The 26,984-nt window shown below is 37.6% G+C and overlaps 1 protein-coding gene across 1 annotated transcript in view; it reads right to left on the bottom strand.

Annotated features, from left to right (window-relative positions):
* The window catches only part of LOC108977483 (serine-rich adhesin for platelets), a 53,096-nt gene extending 26,189 nt beyond the window's left edge, over window positions 1–26,907 (bottom strand). Inside the window, exons 1-3 of the mRNA XM_018947183.1 lie at window positions 26,610–26,907; window positions 21,404–23,900; window positions 11,994–13,275 (exon numbers count right to left, since the gene is read on the bottom strand). Coding sequence (XP_018802728.1) covers window positions 11,994–13,275; window positions 21,404–23,900; window positions 26,610–26,641 — 3,811 coding nt within the window. The 5' untranslated portion in view covers window positions 26,642–26,907. The remainder of the gene's footprint in view (window positions 1–11,993; window positions 13,276–21,403; window positions 23,901–26,609) is intronic.
* Window positions 26,908–26,984: the final 77 nt, after the last annotated feature.

The raw sequence follows: 26,984 nt of genomic DNA, 5'->3' as shown, positions 1-26,984 counted from the left end.
GTATTTTATTTATATTTATATATATATATTTTTTTGTTTTTGGTTTGTTGTGGTGATTTTTATTTTACAAAAATTACAATTTTTCAAATCAAAACCATACAAAAGGTTTTTATTTTTTGTTTTTGATTTTTGTACACGCAAAACAAAATACGAACAAAAAATATGGAAAAAGAGAGAAACAAAAAACGAATTCTTAATTAAACAAAGTTCAACAATGGATACTGAAAATATTTTGCAAATGTTGATGAATTTAGTGCGAATTTTTTTTATTTTAAACAATTTATTTGGTAAATAAATTAATTTCGTTTGTGGGTTAGATTGAAGGTGAAAATGCTTTGCAGCCAATAGTGAGTACAGTTAGCCACTTTGAGTGCACCAATTAACCCAGTTTCAACATTTTTAACAAGTAAAAAAGGAAATCTACTGAAAAAGGAGGTGGAAAGTGAAAAGCAAAAAGAAAAATAGAAAACTTAATTACGTACAAAGTTTAAAGAAAGGCTATTTTAAAAGTGTATATATAAGAAAAAAACGCTTTAGTGATTGAAAGAAGTGAAAGCTGTCTCTTATACACATCTAGATGTGTATAAGAGATTTGTTGTACAATTTACAGTTTTAACGGTATTTTATTTATATTTATATATATATATCTGTCTCTTATACACATCTAGATGTGTATAAGAGACAGATGTACGTGTACTTGTAAAGCCGCAAGGCAACCACCAACCACAAAACACAAAAATCATAAATAAAAAAAATTTTAGAAATGTTACTAAATAAGAAAAAAAATTAAAATTAAAAAAATTTTAAAATTAAAAAAAATACGCAAAAAAATTTTAAAATAAATAAATCAATATATTTGAGAACTAAAAGATCAATAAAATTATAACAAAAAGTGTGTAAAAAATAAAAAAAAATTAAACAAGTAAATATATTTGAGAAATAAAATGTATGTGAAAAAATTAAAAAATATTCTATAAGAAATTCTAAAAAACTATAAAAAATTATCTACAATAATTCTAAAAATTTTTAAAAATTAAAAGAAAAAAATACAACCGCTACATAAGCCAACGGCGTAGCAAGCACAAATCTAAAGAGCAAAAAAATGGAAATAAAAATTGCGCCGGCCGCACAACTCTTTAGTAGCTCCTCACAGCAGCTGTGTGTGTGCTTTTTACATTTGCAAGGCAAATATGTGCAAGCGAGAAACTGTTATATTAACCTAAATTTATGTGCATGCATATGTGCTTGTAATCATGCCACAAAAAAATAATAAAAACCAAAAGCATACACAACTACATGCATAATTGTGGCGCCACAGTTTGTAGCTCGTGGCAAAAAAAAAAAACACAAATACAACTTAAATAAATTTTCAATGCAAATACTACAACAAATATGTGTGTTGTAAAAATTAAAAATAACAATAATGGGAAACTACAACTGTTCTGTGAAACAAAAAATATTTAACTGCAGTTGCACCGTAACCACAATACCCTTCACATACTATAAAGAATCAGTTTGTAGTTTGATAGCTATTTGCCATTGTGGTGGGTAAGAAAATAATTAGTGAGTCGTCAAATAAAAATTGTTTTTCATACAATAACTTCATTTTGTTCTTTTAGTTTGTATGACAGTTACATGCTATAGTGTTTCGATCTGGAGGAAAAGGGCATTTATGAAATATCAGATTGTTACCTCAAAAACTGACAGACTTGAAAGACAGGCATTACTAAATCGATTCAGCTCATTACGGCGATAATTTTTGGCATATTAGTATGGGCAAAAAATAGTAAGACTTTGTTCATAATTTTAAAATTCTTAATTTTCACTTCAAAATCTTTGTYGTTCCCCTCAAAATAATTCCCTTTGCCGCAATACACTTGTGTCAATGTTTTACCAATCTTCAGTTGTTAAAGTTAGCCTACAATGCACCTAACGAGTTACCTTTAAGGTCTTCAATTGACTCAAAACGGTTTCCGCGGTCGATTGAGTTTGCTAAATAGCCAGAAAACACACGGAGCTAAATAAGGCCACTACGGTGGGTGCGGCACGATATTGGTTGAAAATTTTGTGAAAAACTCAGGGACAATCAATGCACTATGCGACGATGCATTATTGTGACGCAAAAACTGTGAGTTCTCGGGCCAAAATCTGGCTTCTTTTTATGAATAGCTTTGCGCAAAACCACACATAATACTCGAATAGTATTCCTTGTTGGCAGTTTAGCCGATCGGAAGAAATTCGGAGTGTACCACACCTCGATTATCGAAGAAAACTGTTAACATAACCCAAAAGTGCAGGTTTATAGGGTAACTCCTTCATGGTATAACAAACTTCGATATACCTTGTCCAGGTTATTAAAAAAACAGCTTTGCATGCTTTAAGGTTTGATATCCTGCACGGCAGGAGCACAGCCGCACGCCATCGCAAAAGTGACTGCGAGGAAAGCACGCAGGCACATGTTTTCGGTTGCAAATATATAGCAAATACATATGTACTATACACAGTTACTTGCATGCCACAATAAAGCCACTCTGCTAAATGCCAGTGACTTGATTCTTGCTTCAGGCTATGCTAGTCCCTACACCTTTATACATAACTGCCAGTTGTACTTAGTTACACATATCAGTTATATGCTACTGTATATCTGATATGTTTATATCCAGCATATATAATGCCGTTGTCATTATCGATGTTGAATTCCGTGCTGTTCTCATTGTCTATATTCACATGTCTTTGGGTTGTTAAAATACAGGAATTAATGTTAGTCCAATGTTGGTTGTTGCAACATATGGCGCTTTGGATAAATTTGTGTTTTTTATATGCGTGTGTAAATGTGTATACCATATTGTGTTCAAGAGAAAAAAAAAACACAATATTTCCTCCGACAAATGCCAGTCTAGCCGCATAAGACTGTGAAAGTTTGAGGTTAATGGTGAAAGATTAATAAAAGATTAAAGCTCTTTAAATTGAAGGTACGCTAAAAGAGAGCTAGTCAAACTGCTCTAAAGGAATATTTGATTGAGGACCAGTACTTCCAAAAATGTTAATATTTAATATAGAGATTCCTACAGTAGCTGTCAAAGTAAACCAGCAGTGTTTGACATTTATGTCCGGTATAATTTAAAAAATGCAATTGCAAAGACATACTAAAATTATATAGGAAATGTGGAAAGTTTTATTTAAAACTATCAACACTGTCTTAACGGCACCTGGAAAGGTTTCTGTTGATGTGGTTTGCAAGCTGAATATTTTATTGAACGGAAAAAATTCAAACTCTTTGGATTCCAAAGTAAATTCGCACATATTTCAGTTCGTATTCATTGAGGTACAATTATTTACAATAATTGATACTGCATATGGAGACAACGTTATCGTCAAAAATTGTAGTACATAGCAAAGAATTCGAAATATATATTTTTCATTATATAAAGGTGGATGTGGGACCAACCACAATACTGAGTTCCGGTTCTACCGTTCTGGTAGCAGCAGCGCGTCAGCCAGTATGTTCCCGATTACTTCTTTGTGGCCTGGCACCCAAAAGAGGTGCACTCGGTTGCAGACTGATAGGCTGTTCAACTATTCTATGCACTCATACACCAATAGCGATTCAAATTCGTAAGCTAAGATCGCTTTAAGTGTCGCTTGGCTAACGCTGAGTGTGGCAATATTTACATTCATTGCAATTCGTTGCGACTTAAAGCAGAAATTTCTGTTTGGATAATGGTCGGAAATCTTGTTATGAGTATGGTCGATATACATGGGTTGACAATGAAAGCAATGAGCGCCTACGCATCCAGTGGAAGGTCCAAGTAGATAGGATCCTGTATGCATGTGGAACTGGCGTGATCTCGTAAGGAATGAAGGCAATTGGCGTGGTTTTATGTTCTCAGCCCAGACCGACCAAGTTTGTAATGCCAAATAAGATGAAGAAGAAATGTGACAGTTGCAACTATGAACGGACAAAACATATCTATATCGGTCCTAGGTATACGATACTAGTTTTTTCTTAGAATAATTCAGTACTTGAAGTATTTCGAAACTTAGTATTTTCTGAAGTAAGTTCACATTAGCAAACGGTCTACTGTAATAATTATTAATCACAACTGCATTAGTATGAGTGTAATACCTACTTTAAACTTTCCCACTCAATTGCCACCCGATGAGTGGGTACAAGCGAAGTACAACAAACGGAAATGATACAAAATTTTGCCAGTCAACAACTCAACAAGAAGGATATATTAAGGGAATTTATTTTACAACCGCATCCTTATTATGTCATAGACAAGTTGAGCAAAAGTTTCGTACTTTTGAATATATTTACATATCTTCACATGCATGTGAGTGTGTGAGGTATGCCACCTATGCTTTTTATATGCAACTTTTTGAGGTTATGGTAGAAATTTCTTTTTGGTTGCAGGAAATAGTCAAATTCAGAGTCAGAGTAGCAAACAAATAAAAAGGGTAGAAATAAAAAAGGTTTTTTTCTTACCTTTATGCTTAACTTTTTGTAAATCTATTTATGTTGTTGCATAAGTGTGCAAAAAATTTAGTGAAGAATCAAAAGGAAAGCATTTGTCGTCATTTATTTCATAGCTTTGTGAATTGGTTGCTTCTGTTGGCGATTTTCAAGGTACTTTGATAGTCGACACGAATATTTTAACAAACCAAAATTAAACGGGGAGAATGCTTTAGAAGCTTCAAAAAATCGAATTTTTGTTTTGCTAAAAGCTTTTTTAAAATTATCTAAGAATATAACCCCGAAGTTGTAGATGGGATTTCGAAATATTGTCGAAGCTTAAAGGGAAATTGTGACAGAGCATCTAGCAGATGTATGTATGAACGCTTGGGCAGAAAGCGACAACTTGGACGCCCGATTTCTCGGTTTTTCATTTTTACGATTTTTCTTAATTATCGGGCAGGACAGAAAGAAGACTAAACATCGTATGGAATTGGAGCAAAGTTTATTACGTTTGGCATTAAATTACCTTTTAGTTAATCTAAAAAAAAAAAACTAAGAAAAGTGAAGTTTGAACATATTTTTAAACAACATAAAGTAAAAATTTTTTTGGTCATAAACCACCTTTTTTAATTTTGAAGAAATTTAAAATCTTACACCTTTTTTGGAATGTTCTTAATTTAACTAGAAGAAAGGCTATTAATAAATATGAATCTTTGTATTTTTCGTTTTCGATAGAAATTGCGACCTGCCCGCCGTCCGACAAATATACATGCGAGATGCATGTTCCTATGCATCGGGCAATTGCTTCCAACAGGTAGAATATCAAAGATTTCGTATCCAAGAAAGTTTTGAATGATGTCTAAATATATAAATATAAACCATAGAAATTTCGCTTTAGTCAATTATTTTTTTTTCTCCCAAAAAAATCGTCAAAAAAAGTTGAATTTTGAAGCCTCTAAAGCAGGCTCCCCCCTTAAAAATATATAAATTTTAAAATATTTTTAAATCTGACTAAAGCAATTTTAATTACTATAAMTACAAATTGTAAATACTTTCTGAAAAACCTAAAATTTTGCTGAATATTCTCGCGATCATATGATCTAAGAGTGGAAAAAAAAAAAATAAATGAAATGCAAAAAAATAATATGGAAAAGCTTTCTTAAAAATATTTACTGAACCGTTACCCACAATTGGATAATCAGCCTTAACATAAATGCTAAACAGATAAGCTAAGTATATCTTCAAGATATTTAATATTTTTGCATGTGTATGTATTTCCAGCCACGCGCAGTATTAAACTTTTGTTAGCTGCCTGTACCACACTTCGATTTCTCAACACCCACACGTTTACGTTGATCATACGCCGCGTTGGCTCGCCAAGCATTCATTAATATTTTGTGGCAGCTGTCGTTAGGTGCATGTCCATTACAATTTTCTTCGAATTGTATATATTTATGGTTGTTGGTGTTAGCTGCGGGTCAATGCTGGTGGGTCATTTATAGAGTCCTTTAGCGATCTTCGTAGCGCCAAAATAGATTTATGTGTATATGTAAATATAATAAAGGTCAACAAGCCACTCACACCAAATGAAAAATCACATTCATTATTAATGTTAATTGAAATAAATGCTAGAAATGGTTGAACATTTACGAAAATGCTGTTTGAATGAATATTTTGAGGGAGTAGTGATTTATTTTTGTCTTAGGCAAACACTAATACATAGCAATATTTCCATTGTAATTAACTTGCTGAAAATTTGTTAACTTTTCCTGTTTTTGAATTTTCGAAGCGAACTAATTGATAAGGGCATACTCCAAAATATTCAACAATACAAAATAAATATGCAAAAGTTAAAGATATGCATGGTTGCAAACTTTGATTACTGAAGAAGTCAATAAAATAATGCAGTAGCAAGAGTATTTTATTTGTTATTATGATTTCAGAACTAATTTTGAAACTAATAAAAATAAAGACCACTGAAAAAAATTCCAACAGTTGGTCAACTATATACTTATGTTGCACAGCTACTCATTAAGGTGATAATGGCAATAAAAAATGACAATAATATTTTCAAGATTAAAATAGTAAAAATAATCTTAAAAAAAGACCAATTGAAAAAAGGTACGGGTTAATTGAAATAGAGTTTGAAATTTACATTAGATGATTGCTTGGCGTAGATTACGCTTTTGAAGGGATTTCATTTCGGGATTAGGGAACAAAACAAATAATAATCATCGTTTATTATTTTTTAAAACATATATACTTTTGAATGCGTTTGCACCAATTTTCGAACCACGTTTGCACTCTGATTGAGGTATTTCCAAAACATGCGCTCTGAAAGCATGACACATTTTTGATCTCTTAGTTTGTTTTTTATGTACGGGAATAAAAAAGAAGTAATTCGTTGCCAAGTCTAGACTATACGCTAGTTGACTCGTCAAGTCAATGCTTTGAATGCTCAGAAATGCAGTTATTTCAGTAGATGTGTGTGAGCGCACAATGTCATGGTGAAGAGTAATGCCGCTTCGATGATTTCTTGAAAGAAAACTTGCAAGCAAATGGCTAATTATCACTTAAATTTTACTGTTCTGATTTGTTCTAGCGGAATGGTGGCGATATATCCAGTTTTTGCAACAGAACAATCAACCATTTGCTCGAAAGTGCTTTGTGCGCGAACAATTTTTGTTGGATTCGGCTCATCTTGAAGCACCCATCCAATCGACTGCTTTTCATTTTTGAGTTCGTACGTATAAGTCCAAGACTCGTCTCTACGACAGCCGTGTTTCGAAGCATCACTATTGTATTTTTTTTTTTTTAGCATTTCTCCCGACAAAACGAGAGCGATCGACAAGTTGTATAGGCTCCACCGTGAACAAATATTTTTTTACAGTCAAATGTTTTTGCTAGATTGCGTATTTGCTGTTACCAATAATGCCTATAGTTGTCTTAATCTCACGATAAGTCACATGACGACATTGTCTTACCAGTTTGCGCACAGCATCAAAAATTTCCGGAATAACAAGTGATTTGAACAACCTTCGTAAAATTCGTGTTGGAGTGATCTACTTCTGTGATTGAGTTCTCCATACCATCGTTAAATATTGGTTCTTGATGGACCTTCATCGTCAAAAATGAAATAAAAATCATCAATGCATCGCTGCTGCATTAATGCATGTCGCAAGTTGTAAAAATGATTGCAGGAAAATGTTCCCGATTAAATTTCACTTTATGATCCATATGAATATTTTAAGTTACTGTAAACAGCACAAATAGCGCTCGCATGTCAAAACGTATTGAGTGTGCATAACAAAAAAATTGTGAAACTTTACGAAAAAGTTGTGAATTGCCAGATAGCAACACCAGGGTTGACAAGTCGGGTGTGGTAAAATGCAACCAGGAGTTTTCCGCAGATATGCAATTAAAATGCAGATTTAAAATTATCTGCCTAATACTTAATGCAGATTTCAGCTTTAGTTGATATATGAGTACTTAAGCCAAGAGTTTAATCATGTTCGCAATGAACCTCGCCAGGAGCTAAAAAAATGTTAATGTTGTTAAAAAATGTTTGGAATCATTTAAATACGGCTGGATCCAAAAATAGCTTGGTGTGTTCCATTTCAACGAGTTTGCTAACCTAAAAAATTGCATAGACTGAGTTTCCATATGAGAACTGCAGCTAAATCGCAGAATCGCAACCAAATTGATCATTTCAAATGCGGTTGATTACTGGTGATGTAATGTCGGTTAATTATGATAATGACGGTTTCTAAGCTAAAAACGTATATTTTAGAAGGTTTTGTTATGTATTTGGTGGGATTTCATTCACATTGATACAAGCTCCGTGAGCTTATTTTGGAAGTTCTTATACAACTTCCTTAAAATGCGGACCAGGCACCAAGTGATTATTTATCTGTTATTGTCTATGGTGAATGATTTTGCTGGCGATTATTATCTATTGCTGTGGATGGTTTTGCTGGTGACGAATTAGCCTCAGGAGAACCTGCCAACTACAGTAGACCATTTCAGTTTTTTATCAATATAGGCGGAGTTTTCTATGACAATGGCATTTCCTTAAAAGTGGCAACAGGTTATCAAACAATATGGTGCATACGTGACCTTACCCTGATAATTCCAACTATGCTAAATAAAACATTAAATTTTATTAAAAAAAAAATGATCTTTCTTTTGTTTCAATAAACCTTATAAGTATGATTATATTAGTTTAGTAGTAATATCCCCTTGGAGGTAAGGTAAGTTATAGAAAATTATGATAGCATAATATTTTAACCTTGTATCAGCTTCCACTAATTTGTCCGACTTAACAATATATTCATCAGTCTCAGTGACCAGACTACTTGGCACATTAACGAAGATTAAATTTGGTCTGTTTAAAAATTCATATGTGGTATACAGATTTCACCTGAAAAATGCTCTTCTCTGAAAATTTACTACTATTTTCAATATTTTACTAACAAAATTTATAGGGTTAATCTATTAAATATTAACTTAAATCTGAACACAACCTGCCGCGAGGCTTTTTTTTTTTTTTTTGCTAATATTTAACTTTCCGCGAGCACTTCAAACTTGGGCTCCCCGACGTCAGCGTGCGCTCTGCCACTACAGCAATAACAGTAAATAAGTTTACCGCTTAAAAAGCTAACCTTCATTAAATATCCAACTGCCACTGCGACACACACCGGGGAAACAGCGGCAGAAGCAGCCGTTGCAACAGCTGCGAATTATGTACGCGCGAGCCGCGACCTAAAAATCTCATAAAAAGCACATGGAATCACATCAAAAGGATTAAAGAGCGGCAATAGCAGTAAAAATGAACACGAGAAGGTCAGTCAGCCGGTGACTACGGTGACTACGCTGGCGGTGAGTGAATGATGGCGACCCGCCGCGGCCATATTCACTGCGTCGAGTGCAGACGAGCAGTCACATTGTCGTCGTCGTATTGCCGCTGTGTCGAGTCGTAAAAAATGTGAATACGGTAAAAATCACATTTTCAAGCAATGCGCGAGAGAAAATTATTAAAATGAGCAAAATGGAAATGAAAGAAGAAGAGAAAAGGCATAATAATAAGGATGCTAAGGCATGGTGCTGGCAAAGTTATGAGTCACGGAAAATTATGGCATTGCAACAGTGAAATGTTTTGAAAGTCAGTCARTCAGTTGAGTCGGAGGGGCAGAGAGAGAGGAGAGCAGCTAGCGGGTAACGAGCGTATGGCAAAGTAGAGCAATGGCGCAACTTGGCATTCTAACGGTATTCAAGTGACAGCTGTGCTAGTTAAGCATTTACCGTATACTTAGAATACACAATTTTTTATATTTTATATATGTGTGTGTGTATAAATATATATATAAATAGAGGTAGTGGTAACTAAGCAGTTAAGTCAAGCAGCCGTCAAAGGGTTATCACAGATCTATTGTGGCAGCGAACGCAGTCGTAAGAAGATAATAAATACGAATAAATAATATGCAAATGCAACAGCTACGATAAACAAATAAATAAACAAACAAATAACAAAGGCTTACGCAAGAATTTAATGTAGCAGAGTTTTTCTGAGTCTAAAGTATTAGTAACTACAATGCAAAGAATGAAATATATAAATAAATAAGGGTTTACAAAACAGTGAAGAAGAAGAGCATAGCGGAGATAAGCAAATGAAATTGTAGACAAATGAGAAAGGCACAAAGAGAAATGCAAAGTAAGAAGGGATATGAGGAGGCATTTAACAGGCAAGAGTTTGTGTGTCATAAGAGAGGCGTAAGTACATAAAACACTTACAATAATAGAGCTCGTATGTTATATAATAGATAATTTGACATATGTTTGTATAGATAGCGAATCTCATGAATTTTAAAGATAAAAAATAAGAACATAAAAATTTAGGCAACAACAATGTTATGCGCAAGAATTCCATTATGGTTTTCGCACAGTTGAAATGTTTATCTTTCGATTATATTGAAAAGTTCTAAAGTGTTGATGTAACATTTAAAACAATTAATGTTTTTTATACACTTAAGTGGTTACAAAAAATATTAAAACTTAAAATTTCTAAACGTTGTACTCGATTTTGCTGTTTTGTGAGAGCTGATAAAGGTCTCTCTGGCTACAAAAATTACAACTAGTCCGAGCGTAGTTCGCGATTAGGCACAAAGAAAATAGCATATCCATCCAAAAAATGCAACTGATCCGAGAGTGGTCTATGACTACTCGCAAAGGAACACATACCCGTGTCACTTATTATGTGTTTATATGAAAAAAGTTTATTTATTTTTTATTCAAACATCTTCGATGAAGTATCCCAAAAAGCTACCAAAGTAGATTGGCTGTTTTCAAATTCCTAAAGACTAGTCATATTTACTACCCTAATGAGTACGAAATCCAACTAGTTCTATTATATACTAAATCAACATATTTTGCACTAATTAATTTCAAGTTTTCCATAAAAACATTTATGTGGGTTTATAGTAGATTAGCAGTTTTCTCTCTAAAGGCATGTGTTGATGACTAATTACTTTCCTATTGTAACTCAAAGTGAATAATTCTAAAACACTTTTTTGGAGCTACTTAATGCTTAAAAAATAACAAAAAAAATCCATGCAAGAACTTGATTTTGAAATTTCAATTTGTATGACGGCTTTATTCTATGTATAAAGGTCTGATGTCTTTGGGGTTCGACAAATGAGTTTCTTCGAAAGAAAATAATATATGCAAACTTTCAGATCTGTATCTCAAAAACTGTAAGATTAGTTCGCGTATATACATACAAACAGACATACAGAAGGACAAACAGAAAGATAGACAGAAGGACAGCCAGACGAACATGGCTAAGTCGGCTCAACTCGTCTCGTGTTAATCTTATCAGCTTAACTTTTCAAGGATAATATTATCTGATACATACCAGAATATGCTCTGAGGACAATAATAATCATGACTTGAGAATTGGATGATTCCTAATTTTTTTTTTCAATTTTTCAATTCCACATAAGAAGAGTTGATCTATACAAAAGAGGCATAGAAAGTGATATTCCAAGTGTGTTTATATCATGTCAAGGTCGAATGTGCTTGATGAGTCAGCGACAGATCTTAAACAAATAAGCTCTTCTTCTAGAAATTATTTCGTCTAAGGATCGAAAAACTTCTTTAGAAAATTCGTTAAATTTTTTTAAGCTCTTGCCACATTCCCCCTATCATATTGTTTTCAATTGTCTAATTCTACACGATCAGTGAAAACAACCTAAAAGATATTCAGAATATTCCCAAAAAATAAAACAATAGACCCTAACTAATAAAGGTTTTCCGATAATGCTGCTAGACTAAGGAAAGCGCTAAAAATATTGCCCAGGTGAGATGAGGTGAGAAACATCTTCACCATCTTTATAACTCTTTTTTACTTGCTTGCGCGAAGACCATAATGAAAACCCTTTTCACACGCGCATTGTTGAGCAATAAAAAGGCAGCGACAGTTAGAAGCAAGTTAAGCCATAAAACATATACAATGTGTATATAAGAAGATTCCACATACCTTCATCGTCCGACGAGTAACTATTGTAGCCGGCTGGTCCGAGGTTCGCATGCGCATCCGAACGACTACGCTGTATACCGCCTACGCCGCCGACCAGACTGCCACCAGTCGCCATAGTGGTGATGCCACCACTACCCGCGCCAACAGTGCCAGCCACAACACTACCACCAACCGCATTGCCGCCGCTGCTGTTGCCACCGCTCGTATTGGTGGCGGCATAATGCGCGCCGCTCGCCACCGTCGTCGAGGCGAGCAGTATGTTCGGATTGCTACCAAGCTTCGACATGGCCGACATATTGCTGCCACCTTGTTGCATGCCCTTGCGCGTCAACGGTGACTGCAACATGCGCTGCTTCCACTCCAGCAAACGTTTCATCGACTCTTCACGCTTGCGTTCGCCATCTTGTGCCGATGGCTGATGTTGATGCTGCTGATGTTGTGATTGTGAAGATGATTGTGATTGTGACTGTGATGACTGCAATGATGACTGTTGCTGCTGTTGTTGTTGTTGCTGTTGCGGCGGTGAAGTGGTAGTCGCGCTGTTGTAGTCATCATCGAAACCGCCGCTGCGCTTGGGCAGGCGTGCGCTTGCCGAGCGTAGGAATTGTTCGCTCTGCTGAATAATCTGCTGCGTCGACATGGTTGGCGTATAGACAGGCTTTTGCGGCGGCGGTGGTTGCTGCTGCTTCTGTTGTGACTGTGACTGTGGCGAGAGCAGTGCCTGTGTTTGTTGCGGATGCATCGATTGTGAGCGCAAATGCGCCAAGCTGCTCGTGTTCATGGAGGTCGTTGTATTGCTGCGACTCATGCGCGGCATGCTAGCGGCACCTTGCCCATCATGTAATTGCTCGCCGCGCTTGTAGGCGCGTTCGTAGGGATTTTCATAACCGATAGTATGCATACCGCTACCCAGGGGGCTAAGGAAATCACTGGCGGTGCGATAGCCGCCCGCCTGCTGTGGCTGTGCATTTGTGGCGCCTTTTGGATGTTGCAAGTATAGCGCGCTTTTGCGCATCTTCTCCGCGTAGCTAGCCTCTGAGTAGTAGAAGCTGTCCGGTGTGCGATTGATGTCTAACGAGGATTTGGGGCGTGGCGCGCGCACTGCATCTGGTTTGATGGCGCTCGATAAGTTGCTGGTGCCGGCGGCGGCTGCAGCTGCGGCCGCTGATTCGGCGCGCGCTTCGTATTCCAGAAAATCCGCCGAATGTGGGCGCACGATCGCGGCGGGTTGACGTGAACGTAAATTGCTGTTGCTGGCGGTTAGTTGTTGTTGTTGAGCAGCCTGTCGAAGGAAGAAACAAAAGTTTTTATTTATTACAAATTTTTTTTTTTAATTCATTAAAATTAATTTTTATTATAATTTTAATTTTAATTTTTTAATTAATTAAATTAATTTTTCGTCAAGATTTTTAATTTGAGTTTTCATTAATTTATATTTTCAGAGATATTTCGCTACAATATTTCTGCATAGACAAATCTTTCAGAACTATCGCTAGTAAATTGAAATACATAAAGAGTCCGCTTGCCCGTTTCTTCAAAACGGCACATTTTAATAAACGAACACAACCTCAATGTGTATATTCACCTCTTACTCTCTTGCTATTAATTGGACGATTTCATGCAAAATTCAATCATTATATTTCGCCGATAATCTAGTTATACCGCTTTCATCCTTTTGTATCCACCTATTGCCGTCGTCCTTTTCGACTTTGTCGATTATCGCACATGCCACCGAAAGCGACGCGCCACAAATTCTTAATTACGCCCGTATTGACAATATACCGTATTTCTTACTGCTTTCATTCTTTTCGATTCGTTGTCAACAATCTCGGCAGCGACTGCGGAGCATAACAATGACGGCGGACACGCAACGGCGCAATTTGCGACGCTCGTCAGTCTTGTTGTTCTCCGTCCTTTGCATGACCTATAAAACTTTGGAGTTATGCATACGGAGTTGATGTTAACAAAGGTCCACCAGCGAAGCGCAAATATTTCAGCGATACTGAGTATTTTCGAAAAAAAAAAAAATATTGCGTCGTTCACTAAGTAATTTCCGTTGATGACAACAGTTGATCTTATTGAACTTTTTCGCAGCCAAGTTGATCATTGTTCTAGATACATATATTTAGTATTTAAAAGGAATTATTTTAAATGATCGAGAGGCAGCTTTCACTTTTATATATTGTTGCTGTGATTCCATGACCTAACTTTTAAAGTCCACTTAAGATATTTTATTATTATTTTACTATACCAGATGAAGTTTAGTAACTAGGTCCATGAGGAATAGTCATCTTTTAGGATGATCGTTCCATCCGGTTTGTTTTTAAGATTTTTCGCTAAGTTCGCCGAAGATGTATCTACCTAGCTTCTTCAATGTCAGCCTGGGGGGAGTAGACGAGAAACCGTGGAGTAGACGAGAAAGTGACTATATGTTTGCATCTCACCATGTTCTACACAGCTCTGGTAAAAGAGTCTGATTTGGTCGCAGTGCTTATGAATTTATTTGGACAGTGTTCAGTCAGAACATCTTTACGGACCTTTTACGTTTCTATTCGGCTGCACAAGTTTTGGTTGTTGACCTTTGAATGTCGTGATAAGGGAGATCCATAGGTTCTTCACCAGAACAAAAGAGCTCAACGAAGTACCGACTCTCCGAGCTCCGAAGTACCGAAGCTTTTCAACACATTTTCGGGATACTGGAACAATAGTACAATAATAAAGTTACGCTATCACGTAGCGTACGACACCAATATATATCAAATTTAAAGTGACACAAAGTGGGGTTAGTTACACCATTTTCATATAACTCAAGAATTACTTGACCGATTTTGATGATCACTGATCCTTGATTATGGCACAGAACAATTTAAAATTTGGAAATATACTCTTTAAACAAATAATCGAGATAACTAATTTTGGCCAATTTTTCGATAATTCCCTAGATCCCAACTTTTTGGAGTTAAAATAAATTAAATTTTCTATTCGAAGCCGTGACGAATTAACAAATCACAAGGTCAATATCTGAGTTTTTGACTTCTGAGGAATATGACTCTCGAAAAAACCAAAGACGAACATACGCTCGAACTCGTCTTATAAAGGGAAACATTCGTGGGCCTACTTGTGAATAAATAACTGTATAATTGATTACTTAAATGCATTGTGCAAACTACTATACTCAGTGCAACATGTTGCATGTGCATACAATTAGCGCAACGCACTGGTGCAAACTTTAAAATTTGTCGTTTGCAAATGCAAATATAATTAGTCGCATGCAATTAATTATTTACAAAAACTCTAGAACAAAATTGCACGACCAAAATTGTATGTATTTAGACTATTAAGGCCAACTTTCATTGGAAAGTAATTGCCATGAACTAAAAAGATATAGTGGCGTGGTGTGTGCAGATGAATTATGAAGCACTTAGTTGCAACGTATGTGTATGTATGCAATGTGTGTAGCGCAATTGCGTGCTTGCGTTAACGTAAACTCCTTGTATCGCTTTTGATGTGGCATTAGCGGCAAGCCATTTTCCTACCAATTTGCAAAAGTTACAAAAATAACAGCAAATAGCACACACTGTACGCAAATCGAGGTTATGGCAGTAGTACGTTACGCCCACCTACCTAAAAATGCATAATGAAACGAAAGTTGTAATATTTGCCACAACTTTGCGCACTAAAATCATGCTATCAACTGACAAGCTTGTATGGTGGTACCTAGGCGCATGACTAAGTGAGCTTGCACCTGGTAGTCTATATATATTTACTTTTTTCAACGCACTCAGATAAGTTGGCAGTAGGGAGTAATGCGCAGTACAATAAGTTTCAAACTTTGCTCGGAGTCAAGATTCTGCAACTAATTGCAGGAGAATGGAAAATTAAGGTGGGCACAAATAGAGGTAAATATTGGTTGAAATCCTTATTCCAAGACTGATTAACGAAAGAAACTATTAATTTTAACAGCATGAGAACTTCAAATGTTGAGCCTTGGGCCTCATAAAATATTTTTAAGGCAATATTAGGTAGACAATTCTAATTAAAGCGGGCTTAGATCTGAACTATTTGTCACAAGTGCGCCCAAATGTAGGCAACATTAATATTTTTGTGATATTAAATGCAATCATAGAAGCATTAGAACTTTTATATAGTATTGTTCGGAGGAAAATGTGATGTTTCTTTACATTAAAATGATGAATATATAATAAAAAAATAGATTAAAATTTCTTTTTGCCTGAAGGTAGGCAATATTTAATATTTACACATATAAAAACAGCGTAGAATATTGCATAGTTTTAGAGAGAAGCTATAGTGTCGTTTCAATTTTACATAAAGGTTTGGCAGACAACAAAATAAAACCTAAAAATGCACCCAAATGTAGGCAATGGTATAATTCTTAGTATTTGAATAAATTTTTTATAGCATACAGATTTTTTCCTACTCTTGCCGTGAAATAAAAGGAATAAATGTATCTAGTGGAAAGGATAGTAAGGCGATTAAAGCACAAAAGTTCAAAAATAATTTTAACAATTGAAGAAGACCAAGTTCAGGCGTAACCAAACATTTTATGTTCTCGCAACTTCAAGGATCAAAGCCGAAACAAATTGATTTTGCGACCTTTTCTTGTATTTGTCAACAATCTTTATCGAATAATGTTCCAATTCCACTTCTTCAAATTTGTGACTTGCTTTTTGGCCGTCTGGCAACTTCTTTCTCATCCAAACTAAAATTTTAAATTGTGCAAACCCATTTTTGGCACGTTTGCTCAGCAAGAGCATGTTAACAAGAAACTTCAACTAAAATGCAAAAAGTTTCGACTAAGGTGCTTTTCATATTAAGGTAATGACGAAGAACTCCCCACAAAAACACCTTTCTAATATTTTCGCTGACGCATACTGAGAAAGACGTCCAAGGCCAGTAGTTTTCAATAATATATCAGACAGGTTGATAGGTTGTCGATCAGGGCTTTGACAATTTTTGGTCATAAGGTAGCACATCTCAGAGGCGATATTCGTTCAAAGTTACATATTGATTTATTTATTTCGATTTGTATACTGGAAAGTGAAATAGTCAGAATATAATTTAAAATTGTGTTTGAATGGAATATATGTGTGATAAATGATTCTACAATAAATGATTCTCAAAATAATCTAATTTGATTGAAATTGGTCGTGTAGATTCTAAAATGTGGGATTTCAAGATATCACTTGGGCAGATTATAGACGGAGGTGTCGACGGACACACAAACAGGCACTTGGATTTCAACTCGCGACGTCATTTATACAAATATATAAACAAGGGGAATTCCAAAGTTAACAGGACTTAAAAACAGAACAAATGACTTTTTCGGAAAAATCAGTTTATTTTATACAAAATAGTCTCCTTCTGATTCAATACAGCTTTTTGGACGGTCAACTAGCATGTCGAAACGAGTGTTGTAGCTCGTTGGCCGGTATGACCACAAGCCTTTTGAATAGCCTCTACGTCTGCATAACGCTTTTTTTTCATGGGAAAATGAATTTTTCCGAAAAGGAAGAAGTTGCAGGTGATTTTTTTTTATCAAATAATCGGTCACATGCGTCGATGGATGAGAGCAACATTTAGTCGACAGTCAATTTATGCGGAACAAACCGTGCACACACCTTACGTAAGACCAAATGTTCGGTCAAAATGCGATAAATCGATTTTTTGGAGATGTTCAATTCCATTCTCATGAAATTCCATTACCACTTTGAAAACGTTGAAACTTTGCTACGGGATAGGCGTGCGTATATATTTGTAGTCCACTTTTATTTTGTTCCACAAATATAAGAATGCATTACCGTTGTACCAAATATACATATAATACACAGAGTTGAGTTGCAAGCAATGCTCGACTTTCATTTATGCAACATATGACCCAACTACAAACAAATAGAAAGCAACCTCAACTAGCTGAGGGGGTGAGTGAGATACTTAAATAAATGCCGGTACATAGGTAAGTAGGTGAGCGCGTGCTTTTAACGTTACAAGCACAACAACTTCTTATTGGTGGCATGCCACCGCGCGGCACGTCACTGCTGCGTCACATTAAATTCAGAATGCCTGCAGGATATGGGTTGGGCCACTTGTCATGCCACAGAACGAACACATATACATATAAACACACTTGCAGTCAGCAGCAAAGCGCGAAGAAAGACGTGGAAAACTAGAACATCTACGAGTGGCACGTATACGTATTTTGACTGATGTGGCGTTTTTGATTGCAACTTTGTAATATTCACAATAGTTCACTCGCACCCTGCCTCAGCTCCTTTCTTGCTTGCTTCCGTGCGCTCGCCATGCACCCATGCACCTGGGCTATCGTAACATACATTCCATGCTTCATGTGGACATACAGCGCCCGCCCATAACTGTTCATGTTGCAGCAAGTATGGCAAGAAAAGTTTTTGCCACAATTCTCCGCACACACTATGCCAGCAGTTGGCCAGCTTTGGTGGCTACCACAGTGTTCTGACCCGTAAATACCAAATTAGACGCATGATTAGGCTACGCCCTCAGGCGGTGCAAGCTGTTCAAATAACCAACTCATAGCCCTCTTACTGCTTGCCGCTCTTCGGTTTTGAGCATACAGTTGCCGAATATATTCGCTTTCTTTTTGTGAAAAGGTCACCGCACAACAGACTTTGGTTGCAGCTCGGATGCAGTGCGGCCAGTTGGTGCAGTGGATTAGAATTCATGGATATAAGCGTGTGCTTGTGGTGTTTTTGCTCTCAGTATAGGAGGCAGTGTGTATGTATATGTGCACATGTGCATTGATGTTGCACCATTAGTCGAACCAAATCTGCGTGTGCATCTATTGCCACATACTGACACATACACATCCATAAAAAGCCTCTTTACATCTCCCAGAAGTTGAGGCTGTTCAGATTATTGTTGCACGGACTATGTATAACGGTCGTTTTGTGGCGCATTTATGTTGCTTCTTTAATCCAAATAAAGTTGAAATTAAATTTTTTGCAGTTAAAAGGATACTATGGTCAAACTAAACCGAAAAGTGTATGGTTGAAAATGGGTTTAATGAAGCTTCTTAGCTATTAAAACCACAAAACGTTTTTGTTACAAATGATTGAAGAAGTGAACTAGGGTAATCTCATAAGAATACCTCGTTGGATATGTAAAATATAGAAAGTCGTAGCAAAAGTACTAAATTTCGAAAGCCATACCCTGGCTGCGAAAGTTGCTATCAGACTCAGAGATTCTGGGTTCCTAAAAGAACACGTGTCTAAGTACTCGGAAATCCTACTCACTTTGACTACATACCGGATCACTTCGTTCATGGAGTCGCCAAACCGAACTTTAGCGGCTCCTTCTATATCCATATACCGGCAAGGGAATTGTGGATGAGAAGAAACCGTGGAAGGGGAGAAGCCGTGACATTATTTACGGATGGGAGGAAGATTGGTGAAAGGGTTTACTGTCAAAAGCTCTTTGTCAACACCAGTTCCAGACTTCCTGGGTAATTGTAGCGGGTCGGTGCTACTTTAATTCGAGCTGAAGAATTTATCATATAGGACGTCAACGTTATTAGGTAACTTTAAGACGGACTTGTTATCTAATACTTCAACTAGTCAATTGAACTTCGAAGCCACTAGATATCTAAGAAAAGTTCTAGCTAATTTTGGACAGAAGTATGGGAGTTGATTCAGAGTCTCTCTAATGCCCACTTTTCTATGTGATGCCAGTGAATTGTGATCTGTTATTAGGCCAACAACCGTCCTGCAATCCTTTCGGGACTTCCTTTGAGGCATTTCCAAATGACCTAGGCGATCCTACATGTTTTTAAGGTATTCCATCTCGCCCTGAAATTTCATTTTTTATCGCTTTCTGTGACTTCCGGATTTCCAGTACTTGTTCGAAGACAGACAAATGGCTCATTTGACAATCTCATCAGCTTTCGTTTCATAAAATTACTTTGTGAACTGAAATCTTTCATATATACCCACTTTCCGCCAGCCACTACGTCTACTACCTCGCTGTATTTAGGGGCATTCGCTGCCGTAATGCGATGTGAGAATATTTATGGCCTTAATCGACGTCCATACAGTTAATAATAAGTTATGTGATTGGTTGGACAAAAGCAAAGAGAAAATACACCATGTTTTACAGTTCTTCGATAAAGGCGGAAACGGAAGACATGCTGAACAAAAGTACCTATGAATAGTGTTTATGATGGTGATACGGGAAATTTCAGTCAAATATGCACTTGCACATGTTCCGATCGATATATAAGCGTTGTTTCAATTACACGAAAAACCATTTGGTATGATTTAAATAAGGCTGGTTATAAATAGAAGCCAGATGTATGGGTGCCGCACGAATCACTACAAAAAACCTTTTGGGGGAATGCTATTGGTGATGAAAATCAGATAATGGTTCGGAAGGTTTTGGTATGAGTTTGTTGGTATTGGTAAAGAATTAGTCACTAAGAGCTATTTCCAAATAACCAAATTCTAACTCGGGCCTATTGTTAATAATTGGACTTTTAGGAGGAAAAAATCGACCAGAACCGGCTCACTTTTATCAAGAGGAGAGGAATAGTGTTTGATCATGAAAATGGCAGGTCGTACACATATATGTATACTGACTGACTTTTTGAGGAAGTTCTTACACATCCACCGGACTTGGCACCAAGTGTTTACTATCTGTTCCTGTCTATGGCGAATGATTTTGTTGGTAAAATTCGCCTCAAGAAAAGCTTTTGAATATCGGCTGTCCCAATTACTCTACAAATATGAAATAAAATGGGGCATAATGTCATCTATACCTGTAAAATGGCGGCCTTTTAAGGTTCTCTTTATTTTTGAAATAGGATAAAGTCACAGCTGTATCTGGTGAATATGGAGACTGGGGCATCGTTACAGTATTGTCAAACTCATAAAATCACGTCTAACCTTAGCGATGCCTCAGACAAAGTAAGCAATGAATATAGCAATTCAGGAACATGTATATCAGCATAATAAAAAGTAAATGTTGACAATTATACGCAGGAAACACGAGAAATTTTAAAATTCAATTGGCTAATTTAAAATTCAATTCAATATCTTCAATTTGATATCTAAAAAAAATTGTTAACGTACAATTTTGTCGAATATGATCTAGTTTAATGCCACAAATAGGTTAGTCCCCTTATATCGATGCAAAAATTTCGATTTTTTTTGTTTGACAATACGCCGAATATATGAGTTAACATGCTAGATATTATAATTGAGTAATATTTTAGTAGACTAACCAGGGTATTTAAAAGTGTCTCCGTAACGATATATGTAGCTCCATCTTACATAAAAAAATAGTGGGACAGTCACAAACTAAACTACTCACGTTTCAATTATGCCTAGGCATAAGAAATATTGAAAAAATATGATCCCACTTACCTCCATGTGATTGGGTGTATAACGCATCGGCATTGCTGGCACATGTTTGCTGCCATCATAGCTGGGCGGGCTGAGTGGACGCCGGTAACTGGCCGCCTCTTGTAGCAAAGCCTCCTGCGCTGATGTTGGCATACCGGCTTGGGTTAAATTGTAAATATCTTCATAATCCGAGAATATGCGATTTTTGGAGCGGCCATATGCGTCCGGTGTACGACGTTCTGCGTTCGGGTAGAGCGCCAAGTGTGGTGGATAACGCTGTTGTATCAGCTTTTGCATGTACAGATCGCGTTCGCCGTAAATATCTTCACCACGCTGTTGTTGTTGTTGTTGTTGTTGTAGACGTAACATCTGCTCCTCGAGCTCCATGTAGTTCGAGTGTGTAGCTGGCGGTGGCGGCGATTTGGGGTAATCTTCCGGCGACAAAGCCATTTGCTGCTGCAATTGTGCCTCCAATTGGTCTACGGAGTATTGTTGTTGTGTTTGCTGCAGCCGCAGTGCGGATGAAACATTACCGGTGCGTGTATCGTAAATGGCATGATGTTGTTGCGGTTGCTGGGCACCACGTTGATGGTAATGCTGTTGCTGTTGTTGTTGCATTTGTTGCAATGTCGGTGACATAAGGCCGCTATGACGACCTGCCTGCTGTTGTTGTTGTTGCTGTTGGTGATGCGGTTTGCGTTCGTTGTCAATCGAATGTTCGGGACTAGGCGACGAGTAGCCACCATCGTTGATCCGTCTAGGCTTGGGTGGCGCATTCGCGTACAAAGGCTGCTGCCCACCACCACCACCAGCGCCGCCGCTGTTGCTACTCGACGCCGAATTCGCGTTAGCGTTCTCTGAGGCCGGCGTTACCTGCCCCTGAGTGAGGCTCATCTTGCTCTGCTGCGACTGTAGCGTGTGTATGCCAGAGTCGGAGTTCTCGCCGCTGTGATTTAGTGAAGACGAACCGCTCGGCTGATCGGATTCGCCGCTAGTGGGCGCCTGCATAGTTGTGGCGGCGGTGAGCGCGCGCACCCACTGCATCATTGACTCGCCCGTCTCGGCGGCTAACCAATAGGTGCGCATGTTCTGATGTTCACACTTGAAGGCGTACTTGCGATAGATTTTGTCCTCCGGCAGGCAGGCGGACACTTTGTACGATGGCAAAAGTATGGAGCCGAGCAATTTCTCCTCCTCGGGTCCCTTGTAGTAGTAGAGGCAATATTCGGCCAACACGAACCAACGTTTGCGCCACACTTTCAAACCGTCCGAACCCTGCTTGTAGAGCCAACCGGAGAGCGTTACCGGCGACGTGGGTGGACGCTTAGTGATGGGCGATTTGAGCGCCTGCATTGAACCGATGCTCTTCTTGCGGTCTAATGGCGCGTGTGAAGGGCTCTTGCTCGACGAATCCTCCGAGCTGGGTGTTGTCTTTTGTACCACAGCGCTGCCTTTAACCGCCGATATTTGTGTCTGACAGGCTTGATTGACTACATGTCCGGGATGGTTTTGTTGTATGTAAACGGGACTCTGCTCACTGCCCGGTGTGGTCTGCTCCGATTTCAAGCGCTGCTGTTGCTGTTGTTGTTGATGTGCGTGTTGCTGCTGCTGTTGCTGCAACTGTTGCTGATGCTGCAATTGCAATTGTAATTGATGTTGCTGCTGGTGTTGTGCGTAAATTTGCTGCTGATCTTGTGTGTGATAATGTTGCTGCGGCTGCTGTGTCTGCTTCTGATTGACCTTCAATGGCCCCACACCGCCTGCTGGCTGGTATTGACTATTCAGATTCAAGGTGGAGGGTGGCGCACGGCCATGCACCGCCGCAGCTGCATTCTGCTGCAGCTGCTGTTGTTGTTGCTGCTGCTGTTGCAAAGTGATTGTCGACATAATACTCGACGACTGACTCATATGAAAGTGTCCCTGCGGCACTGGCGGATTCATGGCCTGCCGCATGGCGAATGTGCGTTGCTGCTGCTGCACCGCCTCACTCTGCGTCTGCATTTGTGCCTGCAGCTTGGCTTGTTGCAGCTGTTGGTACTGTTGTTGCAGCGCTGTGGCAGGATTATGCGCCGAGGTGGCCTGCAGGCGTCCAGCCGCTGTCAAATAGGTACGTTCCGTCGGTGACTGATAGAGCTGCTCGCCGCCACTGTTGTAGGACGACTGGTGATACGGCGAGCTGTGTGAGCTGCTCGAGGTGTTGCCACCACTTCCGGTCATATGCTTAAGCAGCATTTTATTTGGTTGCGGTTGCATGTCGATGGGTGTGAGTGGACCACCACTCGAGGAGGTGGCGGTGGGGCTTTGCTGATAGCCGCTGCCGCCGACGCTGTGATAGGCGCTCATTGCGGACTGCTGCTGCTGTTGCTGAAAGACTGGCGAGTGAGTGGCGGCGCGATAGTCGACGAGGTTCGTTTGATAGGCGAGTGGCAATTTCTTCTGCGCGTTTGCTTGCTGCTGCAGCTGTTGCAGCTTCTTCGCGTCCATAGTGGCGCCGTTGAAGAGCGGTGGGGCGTCCAACCTGCGCAAGGAAGAGAAAATAATAGAAATAGGGGAATATTAGTAATGCAAGCAAGCAATATGGCATGTAATAACTGCGGGGGATTTAAAATGGTATGTATGGGGTAGTTAAAAGGGGTAAGTTGTCGCAATGTCGCTCTTTGACGTCAGCGTTGTTTGCGCGCGTCACTTGGAAACCCGTTTCATCGTTTTATTTGCATTTTAATGTTTCATTCAATTATTACATTTTCATTGCGTTTCTGCTGCTGCAAGGTTGTCAGTTATTCACAAAGGGTTGCATTTGAAAAATGATTTATTTTTTTATTTTTTTCTGCTTGGAGGACATGCCGTTGCTTGTATTAACTTAATTACTTTTAATTGATGCTTTAAACTCATCCCCCTGATTGTGCATCTGTAGAAGCATCATTATTGTGCAATGTCAAGCGCTCGCGGAATAAAGCTCGCAATTAAAAGCGAAAGCAAATGCCAACCCAATAAAACAATTTTAAATTTGTAAAGTATTTAGGAATGGTACTGCAGGTACTGAATGTTATAACTTATACTGTTTACTATAACTTCATATTTGCCACTTTTATTCCAATGACTATTGAAATTTACATTATGTATCAAGACTAGTTTTTATCAAATTTCCTGATACATGAGGCAAAATGAGTTTCAGAGTTTCATAAAATTGAGTTTTTATTTCTAATCGTGACGATATTAGTGGAAGTCGGTTTCGAACAGCATTTTTTAACAATTTTTTTTATATAAAAATTAAATATTTTTTTATAATTTCTTTTGTTACAAATAAGCACTATTAACAAAGAAATTCTGAAATTTTTGGAAAAAAAATATTTTAAACTCTGCCATTGGGACGCTATTTCCGGTAAGCCCACGGAAAAAGGATGCACCCGCGTTGGAAGAATAGCTACTTCCAGGTTCATCTAGAAAGATAAAACACTTTTAGTTAAAACCTTAACTTAGAACGTGGACAAAGGACAAAAACACTGATAATTTATTTTTGGCAAATATTTTTCGGTTAAGTAGTTTTCGAGAAATCTTCCTAACCGACTTCAAAAGCTAAGATTCGAGAAGAACGCGTTCAAAGACGTCGCTCTTAGCCTAGCTTGTCTCGAGTGCACAAGTTCTCAAGGCTGTATTTCCGAAACTATTACTCAGATCAACTTGACTTTAGGACAATACCATAGAGGTGTTGTAGAATTTAATAGGACTATAATAAAATCGATTTTATGATACTTGTGAACCCACGTAAGCCCTTAAAAACGTTTCTGTCTCATTGCAAAATTACTGTATATAGTACACCACTGCTTGATATTTGTCTGAACTTCTATACTCTTATTGTAAATTGGTTTTTTTATTTTTAACTTATAAATAAAGAGTTTTAATCTGTGTTCGAATGACTGATGGATTCTAGGACAAGCTTTTTTTGCTTTAGTCGAAAATTGGAATGTTTCACCGAACTTTCCAAATGGAGGCCCATAAATGTAAGAAAACATTAAGGTTATCATTAATATACCTAAGACTACTTTTTCTTTTATTCCAAAGTTCTAGGAAAAGCGTTCACCTGATACTGCCTCTGCGTTTGTGAACCAATACAATTTACAATTGGCAGCGCTATCATTGTACTTTGGAGACTGACAGAATTTTATCTGCTATTATTTTTTCTCGAATTTTGTACCAATGTACTAAACTTTATTTTTATTCGGTTTTCCAATAAGAGTGATATGATTTCTTAAAAAAACAAAAAAAAAAGTAATTGTTAGGGGAATTCGAATCTTTTTTATTTAGTGAGAACTTCTGAATGTGGATCTTAAGTCATTTTGCACGGTGTGGGTTAATTCAGTGGGGGCTAATTCATACACCCTGGATTATTTAAAGACCAATGGCTTCCAACAACGCCACAAGAAGTATACTAATTGTGCTAAATCACAACTTCTTGGAGGCCATTCAATGTCACAATTTTAATTAATTAATAATCGTATATTCGAGAACTTTTCTTGCATAATTCGGTTGTTGCAAGTGCTGTATGGCACGTAGCCTCGTCTTGTATGAACTGGATTATATCAAGATCAACTTCTTTCTATTTAAACTATCAATTAAGGTGAATGTAATGGTTGTTCCTGAATAAGAGAAGAGAAGAAGAAGAAGTGATATACTCAAAGTGAAATAAGAAAAAAATCAAAGTTGTGTTAAAAGTCCCATATCATAAACTTTAGCATAATAATAAATAAATGAAACCCATTTAAAAGGGTTATGCGTAAAGCAACACTTAATTCACTAACAGCATTTACCAAACTTGATCTGATCTCGTAATTTCAATGCATAACGCTTTTAACGGGAGCTGTATAAAGAACTTTGTCGCACAGTGTAATTAGTTTTATTTTTCAATAGCTGCCACTAATGACCCTCATGCGACCAACTCTCACAAACTACAGCAAGCATGAAATTAAATTAAGTGCCCTTAGGTGCATAACTGCATATGAACGCTCATACACATGCATGCAAAGATATATTGTTGCAAGCATGTTTGTGTGTGTGTGTGTGTGTGTGAGTAAGCGCTGTGCAACATAAAAAATTGCAATTTGCGTAAATTAATATTATTTCAGCGCTTTGTCGGCGGCACTCAATTCATTTGCGAAAATATTTTAAACTATAATTTTATATCAACCCGCTCATGCAGAGCCACCACCTCACACCCCTCTCTACTCACCAGTCCCATAATTGGTAGATGCAGCCGAACATTTTGCGTGGTTTTTATGCCGGTGGCCACGCACGACGCTAATGAGATTACTGTGCGTTTGATGTTTTCATAAATTTTAATTCATTTAATTATCATTTTTTGCGATCTGCTGCACACACGCATTTCAATCGCAGAGCATTTATTATAAATATTTACAGATTTTTACTTTTCAGTGCCGTAATTCGATTTGGCGCACATTTTGCACTGCCTTTGATTGACACACATACGAAAGCGGTTTCAGTTGGCATAACTCTTTTGTAGTTTTTGTGTTTTTTTTTTTTTGCGTTTAAGCTTTTTTACATATCATAGTTTTGTTGTAATTATTTTTAATTTTTTTTTCTTGTT

The sequence above is a fragment of the Bactrocera latifrons genome, unplaced genomic scaffold (genome assembly GCF_001853355.1).
Source record: "Bactrocera latifrons isolate USDA-ARS-PBARC rearing strain unplaced genomic scaffold, ASM185335v1 scaffold_90, whole genome shotgun sequence".
Taxonomy (NCBI): domain Eukaryota; kingdom Metazoa; phylum Arthropoda; class Insecta; order Diptera; family Tephritidae; genus Bactrocera; species Bactrocera latifrons.
Note: the sequence above shows the minus strand (reverse complement) of the source record. Positions and strands in the feature narration are given on the sequence as shown.